Genomic DNA, 22,814 nt, shown 5'->3' on the forward strand with positions numbered 1-22,814 from the left:
TCCCTGCCTCCTTCTACTCCCTTCCTTTCCAGAACAATAGCAGCTGAAATAAGGGACTTTAAGATAGAGGGGTAAGAGCACAGACTCTGGCCCTTTCCTCGAAAGAAATGATAGACCTCATCCAAAGCCTGGCCTGCTATGACCAGCTGTGTGACTCTGGACAGATCACCTAGCTACCCTGTGCCTCATCTTCCTCATCTGCAAAATGAATATTGTACTACCGTCTTCAGAAGGTTCCCGTGAGGGCTGGATTCAAAAGAACATGCCTAAATACAGGGCTGAGACCACCACAGGGTGGCCCAGGAAGGACTGCAGATGTGGCTAGTCAGTACCTTGATCCCACTGCCCCCCACTGTTAGAGGCGTGGTGGCCAGTGACAGAGAAAAGGGAAGGACGTGTGGAAAAAAAAAACAACTTACAGGGCAGAACATTATTATAGCGATTCTTTCCTCTATTCTCAGCTGCTTCTGCAGCATATTTAGGTAGGTTAATTCCAACAAGCTTCAGATCCTGAAAACAAAACAAAGGAAGTGTCCGTTTACTGAGTGTCCAGATATTCTTTCTACTGAGCACCGAGGATGACAGAACAAAGTGGGAATGAAGAGGCGCTTTGGGTTAGACTGCATCTACCGAATAAATAGGCTGGAAGTTCTAACCCCTGGAACCTGAGAATTCAGCCTTATTTGGAACTTTGGTCTTCACACTGTAGTCAAAATGAGATGAGGTCAATACTGGAGGAGGGTAGACCCTTAACCCAACAGGACTAATGTCCTTGTAAGAGGAGAAGAGGCACAAAGATACAGACATACAAGGGGAGACGGCTGTGCTAAGATGAAGAAGGGCACAGGAGTTAGGCTGTCACAAGCCAGGCATGCCTGGGGCTTCCAGAAGCCAGCTGAAGCCCTGTGGGATCCTCTCCTAGAGGCTTCGTATGAAGCACCGCCCTGCCCAAGCCTTGATTTTGGACCACTGGCTTCCAGGACTGTGAGACAATAACGTTCTACTGTTTTAAGTTGCCCAGTGTGAGGTGCCCTTGGAAACTAATGCAGAGGTTCAAATAAAAGCAGAAGGATAACCCTTTGCCTTCAAGGAGCTTAGAACCTTGGAGTGGAGTGTAGGGAGAAATAACTATCGTTACAAGACAGAATTAAATAAACGCTGACTATCGGTGACAGGCTACACGTCACAGATGAAACAGACACAAAGGGAGAACTTAAGGCCTCCTCAGCTGTGCTTTGAGTCATGCAGTAGGTTGAATGGCGGCCCCAACAAAAACAGGCCCACGTGGCAACTCCTGCAACCTGTGGAATGTGAGCTTATCTTGGAAAAGAGTCTGCAGATGTATTTAAGTTGAGCATCTTGAGATGATATCATCCCAGATTATGTGGGTGGGCCTCAAATCCAATAACAAGTGTGCTGACCCAAGACGCCCAGAGGGGAGCCATGGGTGGTGGGGAGGCCACAGGAGCAGAGACTGCCCTGACTCAGCCCTAAGCCACAGAACACCCAGAGCCACGAGCATCTTGGAAAAGGTAAGGAAGGGGTCCCCCCACCCCCAGAGAGTGGGAGGGAGCACTGCTCTGCAGGCACCTTGACTTTGGACTTAGTAGAGCCTCCAGAACCGCAAGAGAATTCTATTGTTTTCAAGCCACTGGTTTGTGGTGATTTGTTAAGGCAGCCACAGGAAGCCCATGCAAATGGTGAGTAGGTTCAATCAAGGCACAGACAGCGGCAGGGCAGGGTTAGGGAGAATGAGTGTACAGGGCATTCTGAGAGAGGGGCTCTGGGCTGCTGGGGTAGGGGGTAGAGCACATGGGGACGGCAATACAGAAACTCCGCAGCACCTCACACAATGCTCAGGAATCCGCCTGGGCCACATAGCTCCCCATGCCAGCCCCAAAAGTTTCCTACCAGTTAACAGCCCTCAGACTGAATGGCCCATTTTCTCTCCCTTTCTCTACACAATCTTCACTTCTTAATGAGATTAAACACACAAACCATGAGCAGGAGGAGGGAGGGTACATCTAAGTGCTCACAGCCCAGGGGGCCACAGTGGGACCCCTGGGGGGACAGGCAGGAACACCTCTCCCCTCTAAGAGGGCCGCCTCTGTCGGTAGTACTTTCCGGTGAAAGAAAAAAAGGGCGGTTTTCCAACTTTCGGGAGAAAGGTAAAGCAATTAAAACCACATTATTTCCAACCACGTACTTCATATTCTTCTGCAAACCCACAGTTGGAGTCCGCTTGTTGTTTCTTAAAGTAGGCCTCAAAATTCTCCACTTTGATTAATTTGGATCTACAAAAACAGAACAACTTATTAGGACTTTTTTTTACCTTCAATAAAGTTCATGCTCAAAATAGGAAAATATAAGTTATTAAAAAATTAAAGCAGCCACTCACTTTTTAGGTCTTCATCATAGAAAGAGAAAGAAAAAAATAAGCAATTAGAAGCACTGACTCAATCATGACTCAAGAAATGATAGTAAACATCTTCCCAAAAGAACAAAAACTATACTATATAAACACTGGAGGGAAGGTCAATATAATGTTATTTACAAGATACTAAAATATAAACCAGAAAATCTCCCTTCCTGACTTTGTGACTTTGAACAAGGTCTTCTCCTACATACTGATAACCCACTTATTTTCTTAAAAATCACAATACATATATTTATTGGCAGAATATGGAAGTAAGGTTTTACTTGCCACAATAGAACAAGGCAAGGAAGCTACTAGTTTCAGGAGACTAATAAACATAGATTCCTTGAAAACAAAGCTACAAGAACTTCTGGATGATCATGACCAAATGTGTCAATCAGAAAAAACGACAGCAAGTTCCATCAAAAATTCTCAAGACTGTCACTGAACAGATTGGGGTATTAAATGTCTTAAAATAAAGCTCATAATTCCAGAGACTTACTTAATTTGAGAGAAGGATACTTCATTATTCTTTGCATCTTTCCTGTTTTAAAAGAAACAAAGACCCATTACACCAAAGAAGGATAATCCTGTGCTTTTTCCCCTTTCATGTATCTGTAAAATGTCTTTTTTTATATATATGACACTAAATCCTGTTCCCTTATACTAAGGTTGGTGGCCAAGGCAGCAAACACTGGTTTGTGAAGTAACTCTCTTTTTTATGATCCAAAAGTATAGAAGAATTTTGCTCAGGCACCTGGGTGGCTGAGTTGGTTAGGTACCTGCCTCTGGCTCAGGTCATGATCCCAGAGTCCTGAGATTGAGCCCTGCATCGTGCTCCTTGCTTAATGGGGAGCCTGTTTCTCCCTCTCCCTCTGCTTCTGCCTGCTGCCCCCATTTGTGCTGTCAAATAAATAAATAAAATCTTAAAAAAAAAAAAAAGATAAGATAAGAAATAACTCTGGGTAAATATAAATTGGCAGCATGCCCCGTTTGTAAAGCCAGAGTCACTTTTTCATACTGTTTTTTGATAAACCTTTCTGATAAGGTAATGGAATAAACCAGAAAATATCTCCACTATGGGTACGATGGTGGGGCACCTGGCCCTCTCCTGCATGGCTGGCTAAACCCCACATTGGTATTTAAAAAAAAAAAAAAAACACCTTCTGGAGGGCAATTTGTCAGTATGTATCAAAATTGAAAACATGCATCATACCCACTGAGCCAGCAACTGTCCACTTTGGAATTTAGCCTAAGGAAATAGTCATGAATGCGCCCAAAGATTTAGGGACAGATTAAGTAACTGTAGCAAAAAAACAAAACAACAACAACAACAACAAAAAAAACCTGCAAACATCAGAAAAATTGGTTGAATAATTTCCATACAGTTGAAGGCTCTCTATCCACTTAAACTGAAGAAGATTTGAAGCTGTCCACAATGTCTTAAATAATAAAGCAGATCAGAAAATAATACGCATAATATGATTCCATTTGTGTGTGTGTGTGTATTCACGTGTGAGTTTCACAATCATATCAATGTTAAATGTAGTTTTGTGCAGGTGCCATGATTATGAAGTATCCAGTTTCTTTGTTCTTCTTTTCAATATTTTCTTTTTTGCCACAAGCATGTATAACTTTTATTTCAACAAGAAACAAGAAAGCTGTTTTGACCCATCCCTCACACGCAAAAAATTTTAATCTGCCTGTCAACCCAACAGGGCAAGGTGGTGGCCGAAGAATCTGGCATAGTTGCTTTAAACTCAGAGCCAGGATGAAATTCCCCACCTGACAGCACCTGCTAAGCATGAATGAATCGCAGTTGATACAAAGGCTTCAGTCAAACAAGAGAGTGAGTGATGGAGTGCAAACATCAGGTTCAAGTTCATCTCCATACTTCCTACACTCAGCTTGTGTGTCCTTGCAATGGGGCTTTCAAGACCTGCCTCCTAGAGCCCATGAATATGAGAACTGATGGAAACACAAATCCGGGCACACAGTAAGTGCTCAAAATAGTTGCTATTTTTACTGTTTAACCATGTGCTGTTTCTGTAATGCTCCTTGGTGTCACATCACAGATTATTGTAGACATCACAATGGACCTCCCTAACTTCCAGTCAGACAGAGCAGGTGTTCAAACTAGCTAACTCTAAAATGAAATCTCTTAGCACCACAAAACTGACTCATGAACCCCAGGGCACAGTTCAGAAGGAGCCCTACACAGCACTGTGTGCCCTAGGGTGCTGAGAGGAAGTGGGACTGGCCAGTGAAGAGTGTGGGTGATAGGGACTTGGGGGCCCATGACAGGAGTCCTTCTGATTGTGTAAATGTCTGAAAGTTTCCATAGTAAAAAGCCCCCTTAAAACAGGAGGATATTATCATTCAAATAAACAACAGTTGCCTTTTCTTTCTCCAGAAGATGAAGCCTCCCACAGCCACAATGACCAGGGCACCAAAGATGCACCCAAAAACTGCTCCACAGATGACACCTGAGAAAAGTCCAAATGAGAGGCACTTCAGAAGATGTTCACAAACTAATAATACAACATACGTTCATTAATTGAATTTAAATAAAATTAAATTAGATATTTTTCCAAAAAAGGATGCTCACAAACAACCGGCCCAGAGTCCTCAAATCAGAGAGAGAGAGAAAGAGAGAGAGAGAGAGCGTGTGTAAACTCAAGTGCAAACCTAGGGAACTGGGCTGTCTATGATTTTTGAGTTGTTCTTACTGCAGACATGTTTCTTCGAATGAAACTGCATGTAGCAGCCCAACATATAAAATAGAGAACCAGGCAGAAATGTTCTTGTGGCGATAGGGTAGGAGCAGGGAGGGTCTCAAGACTGGCCCTGCGTGGTGGAGCAACCACTGTTTAAAATCCACTAGACACAATGTCCCCCGTGGTTCCTGTCGCTTCTGACCCTTCTGACACTAATGCCCACAAAGGAGCACAAGTACCTACAGCATCGTGCTCAAGTGACATAAAACCCACTTGTTTATTGGGGAAGGGGGTGCGAACTCCCTGAACTCTGCTTCTGGGGCTTCTTTCCTGAAGCCAACAGCTATCAAGTGTAAAAACCAGACACACTAACAAACCAGTTGATCCCTTTGTATATGCCCCCTCCCTGGGCCTTCACAGCCCTGCCTTCGGGCCAGAGACAAAGGGATCCACTGGTTTGTTAGTGCGCCATCCAGCAATTCTTACAGAAATGAGGCTCCTAAATCACTTCAGTCTGTGTGATAAAGGAGGGGAGCACTTGACAAGGAGTCTGGGACCAGAGTGTCAGGCCTGCCTCTAAGCAAGTCACTGTCCCCTCTCTGGGCCTTCACAGCCTCATTTCTATGAGAGGAGCTGGACGAGACCATTTCTGTGACTCCCTATGACCCTAACGTTCAAAGGTTCTACGCACTAAAGGTCAAACAGTGTGCCTGGCACACACATTGAGAAGCAAGGACTAAACCATGTTTGCAGAGTGGAAGTGCAGCGTTGGGGGGGAGGGGGGCTGTTGGGGACCTCCTCAGAGGAAGCAGAGGTGGGTCCTGATGGCTGCGTGACATCTCAGCTTCTGAGAGGAGAGACCAGCCAAGGGAGGCGGGTGGACACCCGGCCTTCTGGGGACACCGGAAGCAAAAACCCCACTGAAATGTTAACGGCACTGCTGTGCTTTTGTCTACCTGGATCCTGGGGCAAGTAAACCGCGTCGGAATAGGGACTGAAGGACACGTAGCTCTCAGCGCCATCTATGAGGCCCTTGCTCTGAGGGCTAAAGGTGATGTTGGTGAAGCCGGCCACACAAGCCCTGCGGGAGGACAAGGAGGAAAGACAGAGCTGAGACGTGGCCACCACCCCCGGCATGCAGAGCAGTGCACGCGCAGGGCCCAGCCCCAGAGGCAGCAACCCCATATAGGCATTACCGATAGGAGCCCAGGGGTTCCAGCTTCCCGTTGTAATAACCGTGCGTGTTTGACTCGTTCCCAACATCGATTTCGTATTTCGAGACTTTAGCCAAGCCCTGAGGATGTCTCTTCCCTTCTGTTGTTATGAGGTATGTCACGTACGTCTCCGAGGTCCCCTTTTTGAAATCCTCATACGTGTATCTCAAAACATCTGGGGACGGGTGACCAGCTAAGAGAAGCACATAGAAAGAAAGGCATAAATAAGCAAGTGATGGCAGAGATTTCAGTTTCACATGCATCTAAACGATGACGTTGACACTGGGTGGTAATGATGACAGCTCGCTGTGCCAGGCTTGGCTTAGATGAAGTTCTGCGGGCTTTGCTTGCATAACCCCTACGTACAAAACCATCGTCACAGACAACAGTCTCACCACGTTAGGTTTACTACCCCCATCTTACAGGTGGGAAGATGAAGGCACAGAAAGCTAAAAGGACCTGGGCCTGAGGCCACACTGTGCACACAGTCAGGCTGACTTCTGACCCAGACCATCGGCTTGGAGCGCACAGTCTCACCCACCACAGGCTGGCAGTGGTCACTCCCAGTCACTATGAGATACCACCTCCTTCATTTGGCGAGGCCTAAGCGTGGATTTTGCTGAAAACCTCACAATGAAAGGACTTGAAACAGACCCAAAACGGAATGACAGAGGAGGAGAGAGAAAGAGACAGATGGAGAGATCTCAGTATCAGTTGTTGAAACTCTGCCAGAAGTGTATGACACCAGCGAATTCCTTGCCTTCTAGGATGCTCACAGCCCTTACAAGATACTTGATCCCTCCGTCCCCGAGGAGGGGAGGACAGTACCACGGGCTGAGAGCATGGCAGAGGCAGCACTGCCTTGTTCCTATTTAAAGAATGCACAAAAACAACAAAACTTGGATGAAAACCCAGGCTTGTGCAAAGCACCCACATGCGGCTAACAAAGACACCCTCGAATCATGCCCTTCTTCCCACCAAAGAATGTAATGGAGCCTTGTCAGGGACAAGGGGCATGTGAGCCACCTCCTCTCTCAGCTGTGAGGATGCTTTTTGCAAGTTCCCATCACAAACGCAAATCACTTCCTGTTTTCCTTGAAGAGAAAGCTACCCTTTGAATATGGTGTGTTTGTGAGAGAGAGAGAAAGAGAGAGAGAGAGAGAGAGAGAGAGAAAGTTGGTTAAGATGAACATTCCATCACTTAAAAGACCCTGTATTGTAAAAGAGAAGAAAAACCTAGGTCAAAGGTCGGCAAGGTATGCTTCACAAGCCAAATCCAGTGGACTGCCCATTCTGACAAATAATGTTTTACTATAACAGCCACGCTCATTCTTCATGCATCGTCTGTGCCTGCTTTCACCCCTCGGCGCCAGAGTCGGGCAGCTGTGAGAGACTGCACGGCCTGCAAAGCTTAAACTATTTGCTATCCAGCTCCTTATAGACAGTCTGTCAACCCTGACGGAGATCATCGGACAAATAGCTCACCCACCCGCTTTTGAGGGCCACAGTGTGGCTACAGTGCAAAAACAGACATGTATTTGTATCTCCAATGTGACTCAGTGGGCACAGGAATGCACCCCCCCCCCCCATCATGACATGTCTCATGGGCTGTTGAACCTGTAACTGACCCCTCCTTACCATTCCCAGTGGTGAGAATGAGCGCATAGGCTTTGATGGGTCCATGGCTGGCTTCAAACCCACTGAACTCAACCTTTACTGAATTGTGACTGATGGACGTAATATTCGGGGATCCATCTGGAGAAGGGGGGTCTGAAACAGAGCAAAATGAAACATGATCACCCACCACTTAAATAAAACTAAAGAAGATACAAAATTATTAAGGAGAAATTTGCTGCAGTGCCCTGGCTCTGGAGCGATGGGCTGGGCTCATGCAGAGCACATGCAGAGCAAGAGGCAGGGAAGGGAAGTGGGGGGTAGAGATGGCAGGTTCCGCAGCTCACGACGGCACCTTCAGCATGCCCAGCCACACACCCAGGATAGGATCCCCACAGCCTTGGTGGCTAAAGACAACCTGCCTTTCCTATCTTCTCCCAGCCTCTTCTGACCCAGAGGACTGAGGTAGAAGAAGATCAAAAGAGAGCCTGTGTGGCTGGATCTCTAAGTGGGGAGCCATTGGCAGCTCCCTGCCCACCATGGGGTACGGTATCCAATGCCCTGGTCAGCTAAAGACAGTATGGGAGAGACCTAGAGGGGAGGAAGGCTGACATGCAGAGATTACACTTTCTCCTCAGACCTGGCTGTGTTTCTGGTCCACATTCTTCAAAGTAAAGTCCTCTTTTTGCTAAGGTTGGTTTAAAACGCCACCTTGAGAAACCCAACCGACCCTCTTCCCAAAAACCAGAAAAACCGACACAGGAACATTCCATGCGAGCTTCATGATGACATGCCTCCCTTTCTGAACTGAGCTTCTTTCTTTTTTTTTTTAGATTTTATTTATTTATTCATGAGAGACACAGAGAGAGGCAGAGACACAGGCAGAGGGAGAGGCAGGCTCCCTAGGGGGAGCCTGATGCAGGACTCAATCCCAGGACCCTGGGATCACAACCTGAGCTGAAGACAGACGCTCAACCGTTGAGCCACCTAGAGGACCCCTGAGCTGAGCTTCTAAAGTCACCCTCCAAATGAACACAAAAGGAAGAAAATGCTGAATTAAAGATGATCACACATGCACACACTTCACCTAAGTTTGTCTCTCACATACAGTGTGTTTTCATTATTATATTTAAGATTAAGGGAGACAGAGAAAACTGAACAAAAACACCACAACGTGGCTCCCATACCTGCACCGCCCAGCACGGCAGCCACTGGCCACACAGAGCTTTTGAGCTCTTCAAACATGACTGGCCCAAATTCAGAGGCACTGTACACGTGAAACGTAGACTGGATTCCATGTAATACAAACTACATGTTGAAACGATAATATTTTTCATATACTGAGTTAAAGAAAACACAATTTAAATCAATGTCAGCTCTTCCTTTTGACTTTTTTTAATGCAGCTCCTAGAAAATGTTAAATTCTGCAGGAGACTCATATTATTTTGTCCTGGGCAGCAGAGCTTTGAACCAGGCTTCGGCAGCCTCTCACGTAGCTGATAGCAGTGACCACTTGAGGGCACTATCCCCATACCTAACTGTCACCTGCTGAGCCGGCTTCCTAACTCAGGCTCCCTGGATTCCCCTCCGAGCCTGGCCTTTCAGCTGCCCAGACAGGTGAGACTGTCAGTAACTTGCTAGCTCATCCTCCTGCAGGACTGGCAATCCTTTCCCTCTCTCTCTGCTTATCTGAATCCTACGCTCCAGGGATCCTGTCTGCCCTACTCACCAGTGGCCCTGACACCCGGCAAACAGCAACTAACAAATAATAGTTCTCCCAGATCTCCTAGATTTACCCATCCCATACCTCTGGGAGAAAACGCAGCTCCACTTTCATAGTAAATAAAAGTTGTGTTGAATTCGTACATAAAAATTCATTTCTGGGGGTGGGGGCGCCTGGGTGGCTCTGATGGTTGAGCGACCAACTCCTGGTTTCAGTTCAGGTTGTGATCTCATGGGTCATGAGATCGAGCCCTGCGTCAGGCTCCACACTCAGAGAGGAGTCTGCTTGAAGATTCTCTCCCTCTGTCCTTCCTCCCACTCTCTCTCTCAAATAAATAAATAAATAAATCTTTAAAAAAAATTTCATTGGAAGAAAGGGAAAGCTATAGATTAAAAAGAGAATCACTAAATAAGTGGTCATTATCCAAACCTACCATACTGTTCAGATTCAGAAACAACTATTTCTGACAAGTTTCTTCTCCGTTCCCTGCGCATGACCTTAGAGATACCAAATCAGACATGGCTTATGTTGCTAAGTGGCTGAAGAGAGGACATTATAAAACAGAACTACAAGAAAGGCTCATTATTTCTATTATGTTCTAGAGCACTGCAGAAACCCAAAGGAGCATGCCCCAGGCCATCCTATATAGCTGGGTACCACACAACTCCAAGGAGCCCCCTGCACACTGCAGTCCATATGAACGGTGTCCCCTAGAACTGTGTGGTGCACAACCAGAGCTGCCATACGTGGCTGCTCTCAAGTGATCTTCCATACACATACCCTCATCTAATTTGTATAACAGTCCTGAAAGCTAGTATTATCCCACCCCCCCCCCCATTTTTTTTAAGATTTTATTTGTTTATTCATGAAAGACACAAAGAGAGGGGCAGAAACACAGGAAGAGGACCCCGGGATCACACCCTGAGCCAAAGGCAGACACAACCACTGAACCACCCAGGTGCCCCTATTTCTCCCTTTTATAACTAAGAAAAACAAGGCTCATAGAGGTTAAGTAGCTTTTTTGGGCTCACATAGCTTGTAAAAGGCAGAACTTAGACTCAAACCCTGGTCTGCCTATCTAAATCCAAGGCACTAAAAATCAATCAATCAATCAATCAATCAATCCAAGGCACTGTCCACAGAACTCCTCAACCGCTTTTCAAGTCAGTGTCCCTGCAGTAAAAGACCTTTCTCTCTTACTATTATAACCACAGATTCTTTGGAAAATTTCCAGAAACAGTCTGATACCCTAAAGGAAATATATCCAGAGGTCAAAAAGCACAAAGCTAAACCAACCCACCAGGCTGATCTAAGACATGATGTTGGCAAAGACATGGCAAGGGAAAGACAATACAAAAGAAGCAAAGATATAAGAAGCAACTTTTTTCCAAGTCCAAAAAATAAGAAGGATGAGTGTAAAAGTTTGACTACTGGGATCCCCTGGGCAGTGAGTGAACCCCGTTCCTCAAAAAATAGCCAGGGAGTTTGTCAAAATGGATCATAGGGAATATGAATCTTCACCATATGTGTGAATTAAAATAAAAGTACTGTTTAAGTGTGATGGTAATAGCAATGTGGTTATGTCTGAATGAAAGGGGAAAAGAGCCTCTATCTTGGAGGAATACTTCTTGAAACATTTATAAATTAGAGTGTAGAATGACCAGGGCTGGTCTCAAAGTAATCCAATCAGGGAGGAGGGAATAAATGAAAGAAGACTGGTCAAACTCTGATAAACATCCATCTGGGTGATGGCGGATATGTGGGTTTCTTTAGGCTTACTTCTACTTTTGTGTATATTTAAATATTTCTATGAATGCTTTTTAAAACAAAATGCAAGACAGGAATTTATTACTTAAAAGAAAAACACAGCAATGAATTATTCTGTAAAGCAAAGGAAACCTTTGGAATATAAAACCTGAGTCCCTCTTATTCTTCTTTTTAAGACTAGATTTCTATAGAATTACCTATGCCAACAAAAATAAATATTTTAGCAGAAATTTCAAAAGAAATACAGATTTCTGGGCCACACTTGCAGACCCACTGGGTCAGCATGCTCCGGGGGTAAGCACAATGCCACCACGAAGCCCACCTGTAATGCCAGTGAGGCAGGTGTTTTGGGTGGGAGACGCCATCTTGTTGCAGGAAGAGGCAGTGGTGATGCTGATGTTGTAGGAGGTAGAAAAATTCAAATACGTGACTTCCGTCCTGTACTCCGTGCTGTTCTCTGAGGAGCAGCTCTCCAGTTGCGTCACATTTTTCCAAGCTCCTCTGCTAATCTCCAGCTGGAAGCCTGTGTTGGTGCCGAGAGGGCAGACCCACTTGAGAATCAAGACTGGCTCTTTGGGGACCATTTCGCAGTGGAAGGAGGTTACTGGAAAAGGATCTGCAAAGCAAGCACAGCACATCGTGAGGGCCTGGGACTTAGGCCTTTGTGAACACTGGCACTCAGCGAGCAGCAGAATCCTGGCTCATCTGTAATGAGGAGAGAGCCATGTGGCAGGGTAAAAGAGGCAGAGGCTGACCTTGAATCAGGACTTACTGAACTGTGTGACCTTGGGTCAGCCACCCAACCGAGCCTCAGCTGCAGGACTGTATGGCGATTAAATGAAACAAGGACTATGAGTCGCTACGCTGGAAGAGAACAGGGTTCTGCAAGAGCTAGCCGTAGCCCAACAGGATGGTGGCAGCAACTTCTTCACCCATGTCATCTCATCTTGGGGCCCCTCTGACAATCCCTCCGGAAGAGGTAGGCTTAATACCATCCCAAGTTGCTGAAGAATCAGCTGAGGCTTTGAGAGGTTATTTAAGTTGCTAAAGATGACATGGCTGGTAAGCAACAAAGCCAAAACTGGTCCCCAGGTTTTCTAAATCCAAGTCCAGGGTTTTTTATATAGATATAACATGCTGAATAGTCAATGGTAAATGGAATCAGTTTCTTCATCTTTAAAATGGGGTGTCAGGGGCACCTGGCTGGCCAGTCGGTTAAGTTTCTGACTCTTGATTTGGGCTCTGGTCATGGTCATGGGGTCCTGAAGAAATATACTGAGGGAGAGTATTATCATGACTTCAATGCTGCAGTATTCTATGTCAAAAAGCACTAACAGAAAAGCACTAACAAATCACTTGGTGCAGCTCCCACATTCTCCACCTGAGGCCTGGAAAAGTAATCTACCCAATGCACACCTACCTCCATAGCTCCTTTTCTAGCCACCCCTAGTCATAAATGCTCATATGTATGAGCTTGCTACAGACTGAAGTATAGCTAAGATAAGTATCAGCAATGGAAGCCACCCAAATCCCAAAGTTCTGTGTCTAGACCAGGTGGATGGAGCCCAAGTTAGCAGAGGTAACTCAGAGCTGCCAGGATTTCTTTAGATGCTCCATGTGAAAGGTCAGAGGTCATCATGGTTCCAGCTCCTACACTACCACCGGGGAGGCTGATCCAATGAGAACCCTCCACTTCCAAATCAGCCCAAACACACTTGAGTAGCTTGGTCTAAGGAAGAGAAGGTATAGGTACAAAGAGGGGAGAGAATAGGTGGTACACAGGTGCCAAGGTGACCCAACCAGATCTGGGAACTGAAGTACTCACAACCATTGGTATAATATTCCCTGGGGTCCTTTCTGAAAGCTCCCTCAGTTAAAAACGGGGCTACCCTTCCCTTTTTTTTTTTTAACCCTTCCCTTTACAGCATTACTTACACTAAGAGAGAAGGATCAAAATGGGTAAAAAGGCTGAGCATCCGTTTTAATAATATCCTTTCAACCTTCTTCAGTGAGGAAGCCAAACTATGAACCACAAGCTTGCATGACATCCATTTCCTGGCCCATTACCTCTCAGGCCTTACCATCTACCCATCATCCCCTTGTTGCATTAGTCCATTCCTGTCATCCTGGCCTCCTGCTCTTCCTTCAACAGGGAAGCATACTCCAGCCTCAGGACCTTTGCGCTGGCTGTTTCTCTGCTTATAGTGCTCTATGCCCTGAAAGTCATATGGCTGGCTCTTTCACTTCCTTCAGGTCTTTGCTCAATAACCTTTTCACTGGGGGCACCCTAGATACACATCTCATCTCCCCCTTCCTTATTCTTTTTCCTTTCCCTACCAGTAATCGTCATCTTGTTTATTATCTGTCCTCCCAACCAGAATAAAAATTCCAGGAAGGCAGAGACTTGCGGGTGTCACTTAACAGTGCCTGGCATATAGTCAGTGTTCAATAAATATTTGTTGAATGAATAAATGATAAGAACAAAAAGAAAGCACTAATGAGCTAATAGGACATCTCAAAGAGCTCAGTGTCTATTTCTGCCCCCGACACAGAACATTATAAAGTCTGTGGAGGACACACCTGCCAGGTCAGCACCAAACAGAAAAGAGCCCAGAAGGCACCTGGGGCTACTCACCTGTACAGAATGACTGCCAGCTGGGTGTCAGTGACATGGTGGTATTCCCTACTTGGGTGTAGATCTCCACTGTGTATGCTGAGCCAGGGCTTAACTCAGTGATGATAACAGAGGTGACGCCATCATATGTGACAAGTTGTGTTGCATTGCTGGAATTTCCATCCTTTGCAATAAAGAGGTGGTAGGTGTACCTGGGAGAAGCTTCATCAAAGTTCTGCCAAGTTAAGTTTGCCGCCGTGATGTTGGTAATTATTTCAATGTTGGATACATTACTGGGTCCTTAGGTTTTTTTTTTTTTTTTTTAAAAAAAAAAAAAGGCATGGATTAGCCTTGATTTCCAGGACCATTTTATTTACTGCCTCTAAAAACAGCCTGGCTCCTCTCGGAACAGAATAAATCAAGCTAACATTTGATGACTCAAAAGACAGAAGGCTTCCCAAAAGGACCTTCAGAAAATAATTATATAGATTGAATCTCAAAGAAAAATTCTTTTTTAAAACTTTTCAGTTTATCTGAAATATATTTTCCAGGCCTAATTTCCTATCCGTTTTGGAAACCTGATTAACGAAAGAGAAAAACAGACTAAAAAGATAACACAAACTACCACATCTACCATAGAGTTAGATCAAAAACGTTAGCAAGACCCCTCCCTGATGGCTGCGTGCAAAGCTCGTCGCTTGAGCAGTATCTCTAATGCCAACGTGACGAGGTGACCCTCCTCTAGTCTGCATTCCCAAGGAATGAATGGAACAGTTACACTGTCCATGCTTATCAGATCGTTTTCTGCTTCTAAAGACAATTCCAGGTTCACGTGGCTCAGCATCAATGCTGGGAACAACAGAACCTTTGCTGAGACTGATGTTTTCCGCTTAAGCAGCTTCACATTCTACCTGGAGCCCAGAAACACAGTGGTCTCTTATCCCCCTGTTTAGCCAGGGCTGACCTCCCACCTTTCAGGAGGGAGTCAGAAAGAACACCCCTTAGCAGGGCGTCCTAAGAGGCTTACGTGTATACTGTGCCGTGGAGCTGGATTTCCCCTTGATGTGGTTCACTTCTGGAAAGATTGTGATGTTATATAAGGTGCCTGGAACCAAGTCCCTGAGAGTGATCTCTTTCTGATAACTGTTTGTCTGGTTGGAGCCATACTCGGACTGTATGTCTAGGAAGTAGGTGTACTCAGAAGCATTGTCTGTACTCTTCCATTCCAACTGCATTTCCGTTGTGGTGACTTTGAGCACATGGATGTCCAAGACTGCACTGGGGTCTGGTTGAAAAAAAGGAAGTCTGTTAAAGACCATCATAATGCCCAGCTTTATTTCGAAGTGTCAAGAGAACTGTTCTTTTGCCATCAAAGTCTGAAATGCGTCCACGAAAGGTAAGCTCCAAAACCAGTGAGAATCACACACACTCATTTCTTTCAAGAACTTCGGCTCTTCCGTAACACAGATGAACTCACCAATTTATCCTGTTGGTTCTCTGGGCTTTTGTTTTTGTCATAACAATGCCCCCTTCGGGGGTCTTCTGGAGTGGAAAATCATGTTCAGATTCCTGATCCAAGTGCTAATGACCAGATGGGTTCAGTTTGTGAAAATTCATCAAACTACGCACTTAGGATGTGTGTATTTTTCAGTATATATACTCAATACATACCAAGGTACATATCACGATAAATAGGTTTTTACTTTTTAATCATTTCCTCAAAAGCAAACATCTTCCTGTAACATAGTCAGGCATACTGAAGAGAACGAATGAACTGGGAGAGTTGCCATTTGCAACTTGAGTATTTGAGGCCAGGGTGAAGAAGTATTTGAGTATTGAGTATTTGAGGTTGTGAGTATTTGAGGCCAGGGTTTGAGGCCAGTATTTGAGGCCAGGGTAAAGAAGCGAAAACACTTATCCTATCTGCCCTCAGAGCTGAGGTCAGAAGAGAAATCTCCCTCAGGAACACTCTGGGTACCTTGTTCCACCCACCTCACCTCTACACACTGAACCGGATGTAATAGGAACACACAGATCAAGGTCCAGAAATAACTACCTAAATGGGGCCTCTTCTCTGCCCTTGTTTTCAAAACACTTCTCTCTTCACCTGGGAACAAAGGTCACCTCTAATGGGAGGAACTGAGTGGCTGAGGGGACAAGAGAGGGGAATATTTTCAGTGTAAAACCTTCTGCATTTTTTTTATTATTTTGTACCACGTGCATGTACTACTTCTTCCAAAATTTATTTTTTATAAGTGGGTTCTCCTTCAAGGGAGGTAGCTTTGAGAGGCTTCTTTCTCTACCACCAGCCAGATTCCTGATGTTAAAGGGATTCTACAGACAAAAGACCATAAGAGAAAGCCACTATCTATAAAGGTAAAAGAACCTACAAATAATCTAAATATTCCATTAAAAAAAAGAAGGGCTTTGGGCAGCCCAGGTGGCTCAGCGGTTTAGCGCCGCCTTCAGTCCAGGGCGTGATCCTGGAAACCCAAGATGGAGTCCCACGTCAGGCTCTCTGCATGGAGCCTGCTTCTCCCTCTGCCTGTGTCTCTGCCTCTCTCCCTCTCTCTCTCTCTCTGTCTCTCATGAATAAATAAAATAAAAAATCTTTAAAAAAAAAAAAAAAGAAGAAGAAGAAAGGCTTTGTAAACTGTGATCTGGCTACCTAATGAAACATTCTGCTGCCATTAAAAACATGAAGATCAATATTTACAATGGAAGGGAAGCTAGAGCCCACACTGAGTAAAAAAAAAAAAAAAATCATACAAAATACAATGGTTTGTATAATAATTACTGATGTACACAAAACCTATATTATGGACACAGATGTGAAAGCAATTCAGCTGGGTTAGAAGAGTGGAGTTATTTTTTAATCCCTTCCTTTTGATGGTGATAAAATACACATAATATTCATCATTTTAACCATTTGCAAATGTACAACTCAGTGGCATTAAACACATTCATGCCACATACATACAAACATACAATGTTGTGTAACCAGCACCATCATCCATACCCAAAACATTTCATCACCCACCTCTAACATATACTCTGTTCCCATTAAACAGCAACCCCCCCTCCCCCCGGTAACCTCTATTCTACATTCATCTCTATGAACTTGCCTATTCCAAGAACCTTTTGTGAATGGAAACCTAATATTTGTCCTTCTGTGTCTGGCTTCTTTCATGTAGCATGATGTTTTGAAGGCTCATCCATGTTGCAGCAGCTAGCAGAATTTCATTCCTTTTTTATGGCTGAATAATATTCTTTTGTGTGGCTTTATCTTATTTTGTCTATCCACTGCTCTGTTGATGAACACTTAATTGCTTCCACTTCTTAGCTATCATGAATCATGCTACTATGAACACCTGTTACAGTAACTATGTGAATGAAGTCTTTGCTTTCAATTCTTCTGGATACAAACACAAGCAGACACACACACACACACACACACACACAGGATTGGGATTGCTGGGTCATACAGTATTTGTTTTGGTTTCTTCAAAATTTCCTTTAATGCTGTTATATCAATTTTAATAATAACCGAAGTTGTTCAATAATACAATGGTAATCCCCTAAGAGACTTATTACAACTCTTCTTGATTTCCATTCAGTGAGACTCAGTTATGGGCGACAGTGCAAGAAATGCTTTCTCTTCAAGGAACAGTCCTAAATTACTTTGCAGCTGTACCACGTCAAAGTGTCAGTCCACACTGTCGCTAAGACCTCACTCTTCAAAGCCAGACAGAAGCCAGTTCACTACCTTGTCACTCTGGGCCAGTTATTAAGCTCACAGACCTCCCATTTCCTACTCTGGAAAATAGGTCAAAAGTACCTACCTCATGAAGTTGTGATAAAAATTAAAAAATAAAGGATGAGAGCCCAGCACTTTATCAACCCCCAATATATTAAACTATTGTTATACTTAGTTCTGGTGACTGGCAAGTCACACAATATCAAGGGTCCCCCACCATGGTGATCCTCATTATTAGCAAATTCTCAAAAGAAGGAAAGAAATATATGTTGACATTAAGAGCCCATATCAACAGTCTAATCCAAAATTCACACATCTGAGGAATACACATTTGCAGTTCCTTATTTTGAAAGCAGAACTTCCAAGTAACTATCAATATCTTAACCCATTAAAAAAAAATATCTTAACCCAACCAACAGAGTTAAAGAGACCTATACAAGGAAAATCTCAAAAGCCCACCTGATTTCATGTGTGGCTAAAGGAACTAGTCTCATTTCTTTATTCTTCCCTCTGTATAAAAGATTTCAATTCTCTTACGATCAAAGAACAGTGCATGTTTTCCAAACTTTCCCCCAAAAAATTTATTTCAAATTTTAAAAACAATAGTAATGAACATTAAGTTTTTTCATAAGATACCTTCATCAATATCATTTAACCTTAAAGAACAATGTTGTTTATAAAAGACTGTAAATAATCTACTTATTCAACAATAGAGGAGTACTTAAATAATTTACAATACATCCAGATCAATGGTTCTTAAACTTTGAGTCTCAGGACTCCTTCATCACCTCTTAAAAGAGAATTTTTTTTTTATGCAGGCTATGTTTATATTTACTATACTAGAAATAAAAATGAGGATATTTTTAAAACGTAAGAATACACCAGCATACATTCCATTAGCCATCAGAGTGGGTGATGTCATCCCTTGTCACATAGCATCTGGAAAACTCCATCATACAGTCACCATGAAAGAATAAAAGTGAAGAAGCCAAATAACATTTTAGCAGCATTATGATAATAATAATGCCTTGTTGACCCCTTGAAAAAAACTAGGGAACTCTCAAGGATCCCTGAGTCATACTTTGAACAATGATTTATCTCAGGGGTCAAGTAAGTTTTGCTTTAAGGGCCACCTTAAAGAATTAATATTTTAAGCTTTGTGGGCCATATATTTTCTGTTGCAACTACTCATTTCTAGCACAAAAGAAGTTGTAGACCATATGTAAATATATAAGCATGGTTGTGTTCCAATAAGACTTTATTTTCAAAAATAGGCAGTGGGCCAGATTTGGCCCATGGGCCATTATTATCTGTCGACCTTTGATTTGTCTAAATGCCAGGCAGGTATTAAAATTATCCTGTAGAAATATTTGTGTTGAAAGGGAAAAATATCCACAATAAGCTGCTAAGTAGAAAAAGCAGATTATAAAACCACATCAACAGGATGACCTCAATGTTTGTAAGAGAAAAAATATATATATAATGGGTGACTGGGTGGCTCAGTCGGTTGAACATCTACTTTTGGCTTGGGTCATGATCCTGGAGTGCGGAGTTGACCCCTGTATTGGACTCCCTGCTCAGCGAAGAGTCTGCTTCTCCCCTTCCCTCTGCTCCTCCTGCCTCTTCTCCACCGCTTGTGCTCTCTCTCCTCTCACTCACTCTCTCTCTCTCTCAGATAAATAAAATCTTAAAAAATACACACACACCCCTGTATATATCTTAAAATTGTAAAATCATAAAAGTTATCAGTAATTATTTCATACACCAAGAACATACCAAAAGTTATCAGTGATTATTTCTAGTGGATAGTTTACCATGTCATTTTCTTCTTTTTGCTTGTCTGTGTATATTATAAAATGAATATGCATTACTATCATTATAATTTTTTAAAATATTTTTGTGACATAAAAGGAAAGGCCGTATTTGGAAAACTTGACATTATAAGTTACACTGACTTCAAGAAACCGTTTTGCAGAAAACAGCCTATTTTCTTACCTGTGCTATGCCAAACTGTCTGGGAATCCCCTTGAGTCCCATTTGGTCCTTGCGGAAATATTTCAAAACGATACTCAGTTCCAGGGGTTAGGCCATCAATGATGATACTTTGGTGGGTGGTTGTGTTCTCCTGAATTCTTTCCGTTCCATTCTTCGAGGTAAATATCTTAAAGATAGCTGAGTCATTGCTGCTCCAAGCTAAGCCAATAGCCCTTGTGCTAACACTCGTCACTCGAAAGTCAGAAACTGGATGAGGGGCTGAGGAAATAAAGTAAACAACTAGATTAGGAACTTATTTCTCCAGAAGACAAGAGTGACTGAACTTCATAAAAGTATTTACGCTGAGATTAAATGAACACTTGGGACACCTGACCTGTCTTTTTCTCTTCCTTGTATTATCATTTCCAACACAAGCCCTTCAGAAACTGGTTTTTCTGGCCACTGAGAAAACACTTGGCTATAAGAGCATAGAAACTGCACATTTCTTGGTTGTACAAAGTCATTCACTAGAAATGAAAGAATCTCTGCTTAGGGACATGCAGCAGAGGCTCCTGACATGGGACAATACTGATCTCTACCCCACTCTGTCTTTAATCGCTCAGAACATAGATTTTTAGCTATGGCCATCAGAAAGAAAGACTACATTTCCCAGCCTCCCCTGCTGCTAGATGACTTCTAGGAAAGTGTGGAGCCTACTTTCTGTCCCTCCTCCTCCTTGTCACTGGAATAGACATGCAACCACCTGGAGCTCAGGCTGCCTAGCTCTAGAACCAACATTGTGGCTGTGGTGGTGCCTGTGGCTTTCTGATCCTGAACTACAGCTGAGAATATACATCCCTGGAGCTCTGTAACCAAGGTGCACCCTTAAGGTGGGAGTCATTCCTGGGTCCCAGCCTAAAGCCTGCTCCCCAGCTGTTACAACTTGAATTGTGTCCCCTCAAAATTCCTATGTTGAAGTCCTAACCCTCAGTACCTCAAAATATGAGGTACATTTGGAGATACGGTCTTTAAACAGGTGATCAAAGTAAAATGAGGTCATTAGAGTGGACCCTAATCCAGTATAACCGGTGTCCTTATAAAAAGAGATTAGGACACAGACATGTGTAGACCAAAGGACAACCATGTGAAGACACAAGGAGAAGGTAGCCAAGGAGAATGGCCTCAGAGGAAACCCCACATGTGTCATCTTGATCTCAGACTTCTTGCCTCCAGAACTGTGAAAAATAAATTTCTGTTGCTTTCCGGTCTGTGGCACTTTGTCATGGCAGCCCCAGCAAAATAATACACCAGCCTTCACAATAATTCTATAAGCCCCCACTTCCCAGGATTAAACTCCTTTTGGCTTAAAAAAGCTCATAGTTTCTGTGTCCTGCAGGGGAGCCTGGCTAACACTCTACCATCCCATCCTGCCTGGCGTTGTGCTTCTTTTACAATGAAAATGTTTTGTTTAAGCCATGTATACTCGGGAAGTTTTCTGTTACTCACCGCCAAACCTAATCCTGACTAATAAACAGCTTAACAATAACCCACAACCCTCGGACCAACTTAAAGGGATTAAACAGTAAAAAATGTAAAAGGTGGAGAAGTGAAAACAAATTCCATTTACCCCCAAAGGGGTAAGACATCTGTAAAAATGCCTACAGTGTGGGGGCGCCTGGATGGCTCCATTGGTTAAGTGTCCAACTCTTGATTTTGGTTCAGGTCATGATCTCAGGGTCATGAGATCGAGTCCCAAGTTGGGCTCCATGCTGGGCATAGAGCCTGCTTAAGATTCTCTGTCTCCCCCTCTCTTTCTGCCTACTGCTCTGCCCTCCACCTCACTGTCTCTCTCTTAAAAAACAAAAACGAACAAACCAAAAAAATCAACTAAGATGTGCTTCCCAAGAAGCAACACACACCTAAAAGAAAGCATTCTGTCAAACGAACCCTGGGTCCAGAGCAAGGCACAAGTCTCTGATCTGCCACTTGCAGGCTAGCTCTATAGCCTTGGGCAAATCATTCAGCTGGGCTGCAGCTTTCTTATCTGTAACACAGGAATCCTAAAGCCCCTTACATGGTACAATGCTGATACTATTATACTATATACTGCTGGTATACCATTATTGTTTTAATTACTGGACCTTCTTTGAAACAGAAAGCTTTTTATTTGCTGCCTATCATCTTATCTTTAAGGCACAGTTAAGAAGAAGAAAAAAAAAAAAAAACGATGATATATATCTGTGCCCTGCTCCATTATAATGTCACTCTCTAAAAGACAAAGGAACATGAACATCCAGGCTCTTTTTGTCTCCATGCACTGATTTGCCTCCACTACACTACAATGGTCATGACAAGCCCAGCCTGGAGTCAAGAGTGCCCAACCATCTAACCCCATCTCTGCCACTTAACAGGTGTGACACCTGCCTCCCAGCACCTCTCTCGTGGCTTCCTCATCCATAAAATAAGGTCAACAACAACCATGTCACAGATCTGTGAACATCACATGAGACAATGCTCGGCACATGGGGAGGTCAATCAATGATCCCTGTTATTACAGCATACATCCTGAAGAAGGTGAGAGCCTCTGTGGGCTCATACACTGAGCTGTGCTTCTCCTGAGGCAGGAACAGAGCTTTGTTTCATACCGGGGCCTCACACATAGCAGGCAGGTGAGAAAGTTTAGCAAAGCAATGAGTGAACTCACGGGTGTACACTTGGTGAAAACCCGGCAGGCCCTCAGAAACATTGGCAAGGAAAGGACGCACTGTGATGTTGTATAAAGTACTCGAGTTGAGCGAAGTGATAAAGACCCATTTCGTATTGACACTGAGGTTGAGGGAACCAGTCTCCCCAGCAACTTGGATCTCATAGCTATAGAGAGAGGATGACTCATTATCATTGATTTTCCAGGTGAGGTTCATGCTCGTCGCAGTGATGTTCACAACTTCAATATCAATAACTTGACTGGCAACTGTGAAGACACAAGAGGAGTTAACAGTAACCAGTATGGCCAAGCCA

At 43.8% G+C, this 22,814-nt stretch overlaps 1 protein-coding gene across 1 annotated transcript in view; it reads right to left on the minus strand.

Annotated features, from left to right (window-relative positions):
- The window catches only part of PTPRJ (protein tyrosine phosphatase receptor type J), a 162,876-nt gene that overhangs the window by 18,184 nt on the left and 121,878 nt on the right, over positions 1-22,814 (minus strand). Inside the window, exons 6-17 of the mRNA XM_049096282.1 lie at positions 22,501-22,767; positions 19,818-20,075; positions 15,093-15,350; positions 14,087-14,365; positions 11,774-12,067; positions 7,986-8,117; positions 6,330-6,540; positions 6,090-6,214; positions 4,815-4,902; positions 2,919-2,960; positions 2,207-2,294; positions 420-510 (exon numbers count right to left, since the gene is read on the minus strand). Coding sequence (XP_048952239.1) covers positions 420-510; positions 2,207-2,294; positions 2,919-2,960; positions 4,815-4,902; positions 6,090-6,214; positions 6,330-6,540; positions 7,986-8,117; positions 11,774-12,067; positions 14,087-14,365; positions 15,093-15,350; positions 19,818-20,075; positions 22,501-22,767 — 2,133 coding nt within the window. The remainder of the gene's footprint in view (positions 1-419; positions 511-2,206; positions 2,295-2,918; positions 2,961-4,814; positions 4,903-6,089; positions 6,215-6,329; positions 6,541-7,985; positions 8,118-11,773; positions 12,068-14,086; positions 14,366-15,092; positions 15,351-19,817; positions 20,076-22,500; positions 22,768-22,814) is intronic.

Source organism: Canis lupus, chromosome 18 (assembly GCF_003254725.2).
Source record: "Canis lupus dingo isolate Sandy chromosome 18, ASM325472v2, whole genome shotgun sequence".
Classification (NCBI taxonomy): Eukaryota; Metazoa; Chordata; class Mammalia; order Carnivora; family Canidae; genus Canis; species Canis lupus.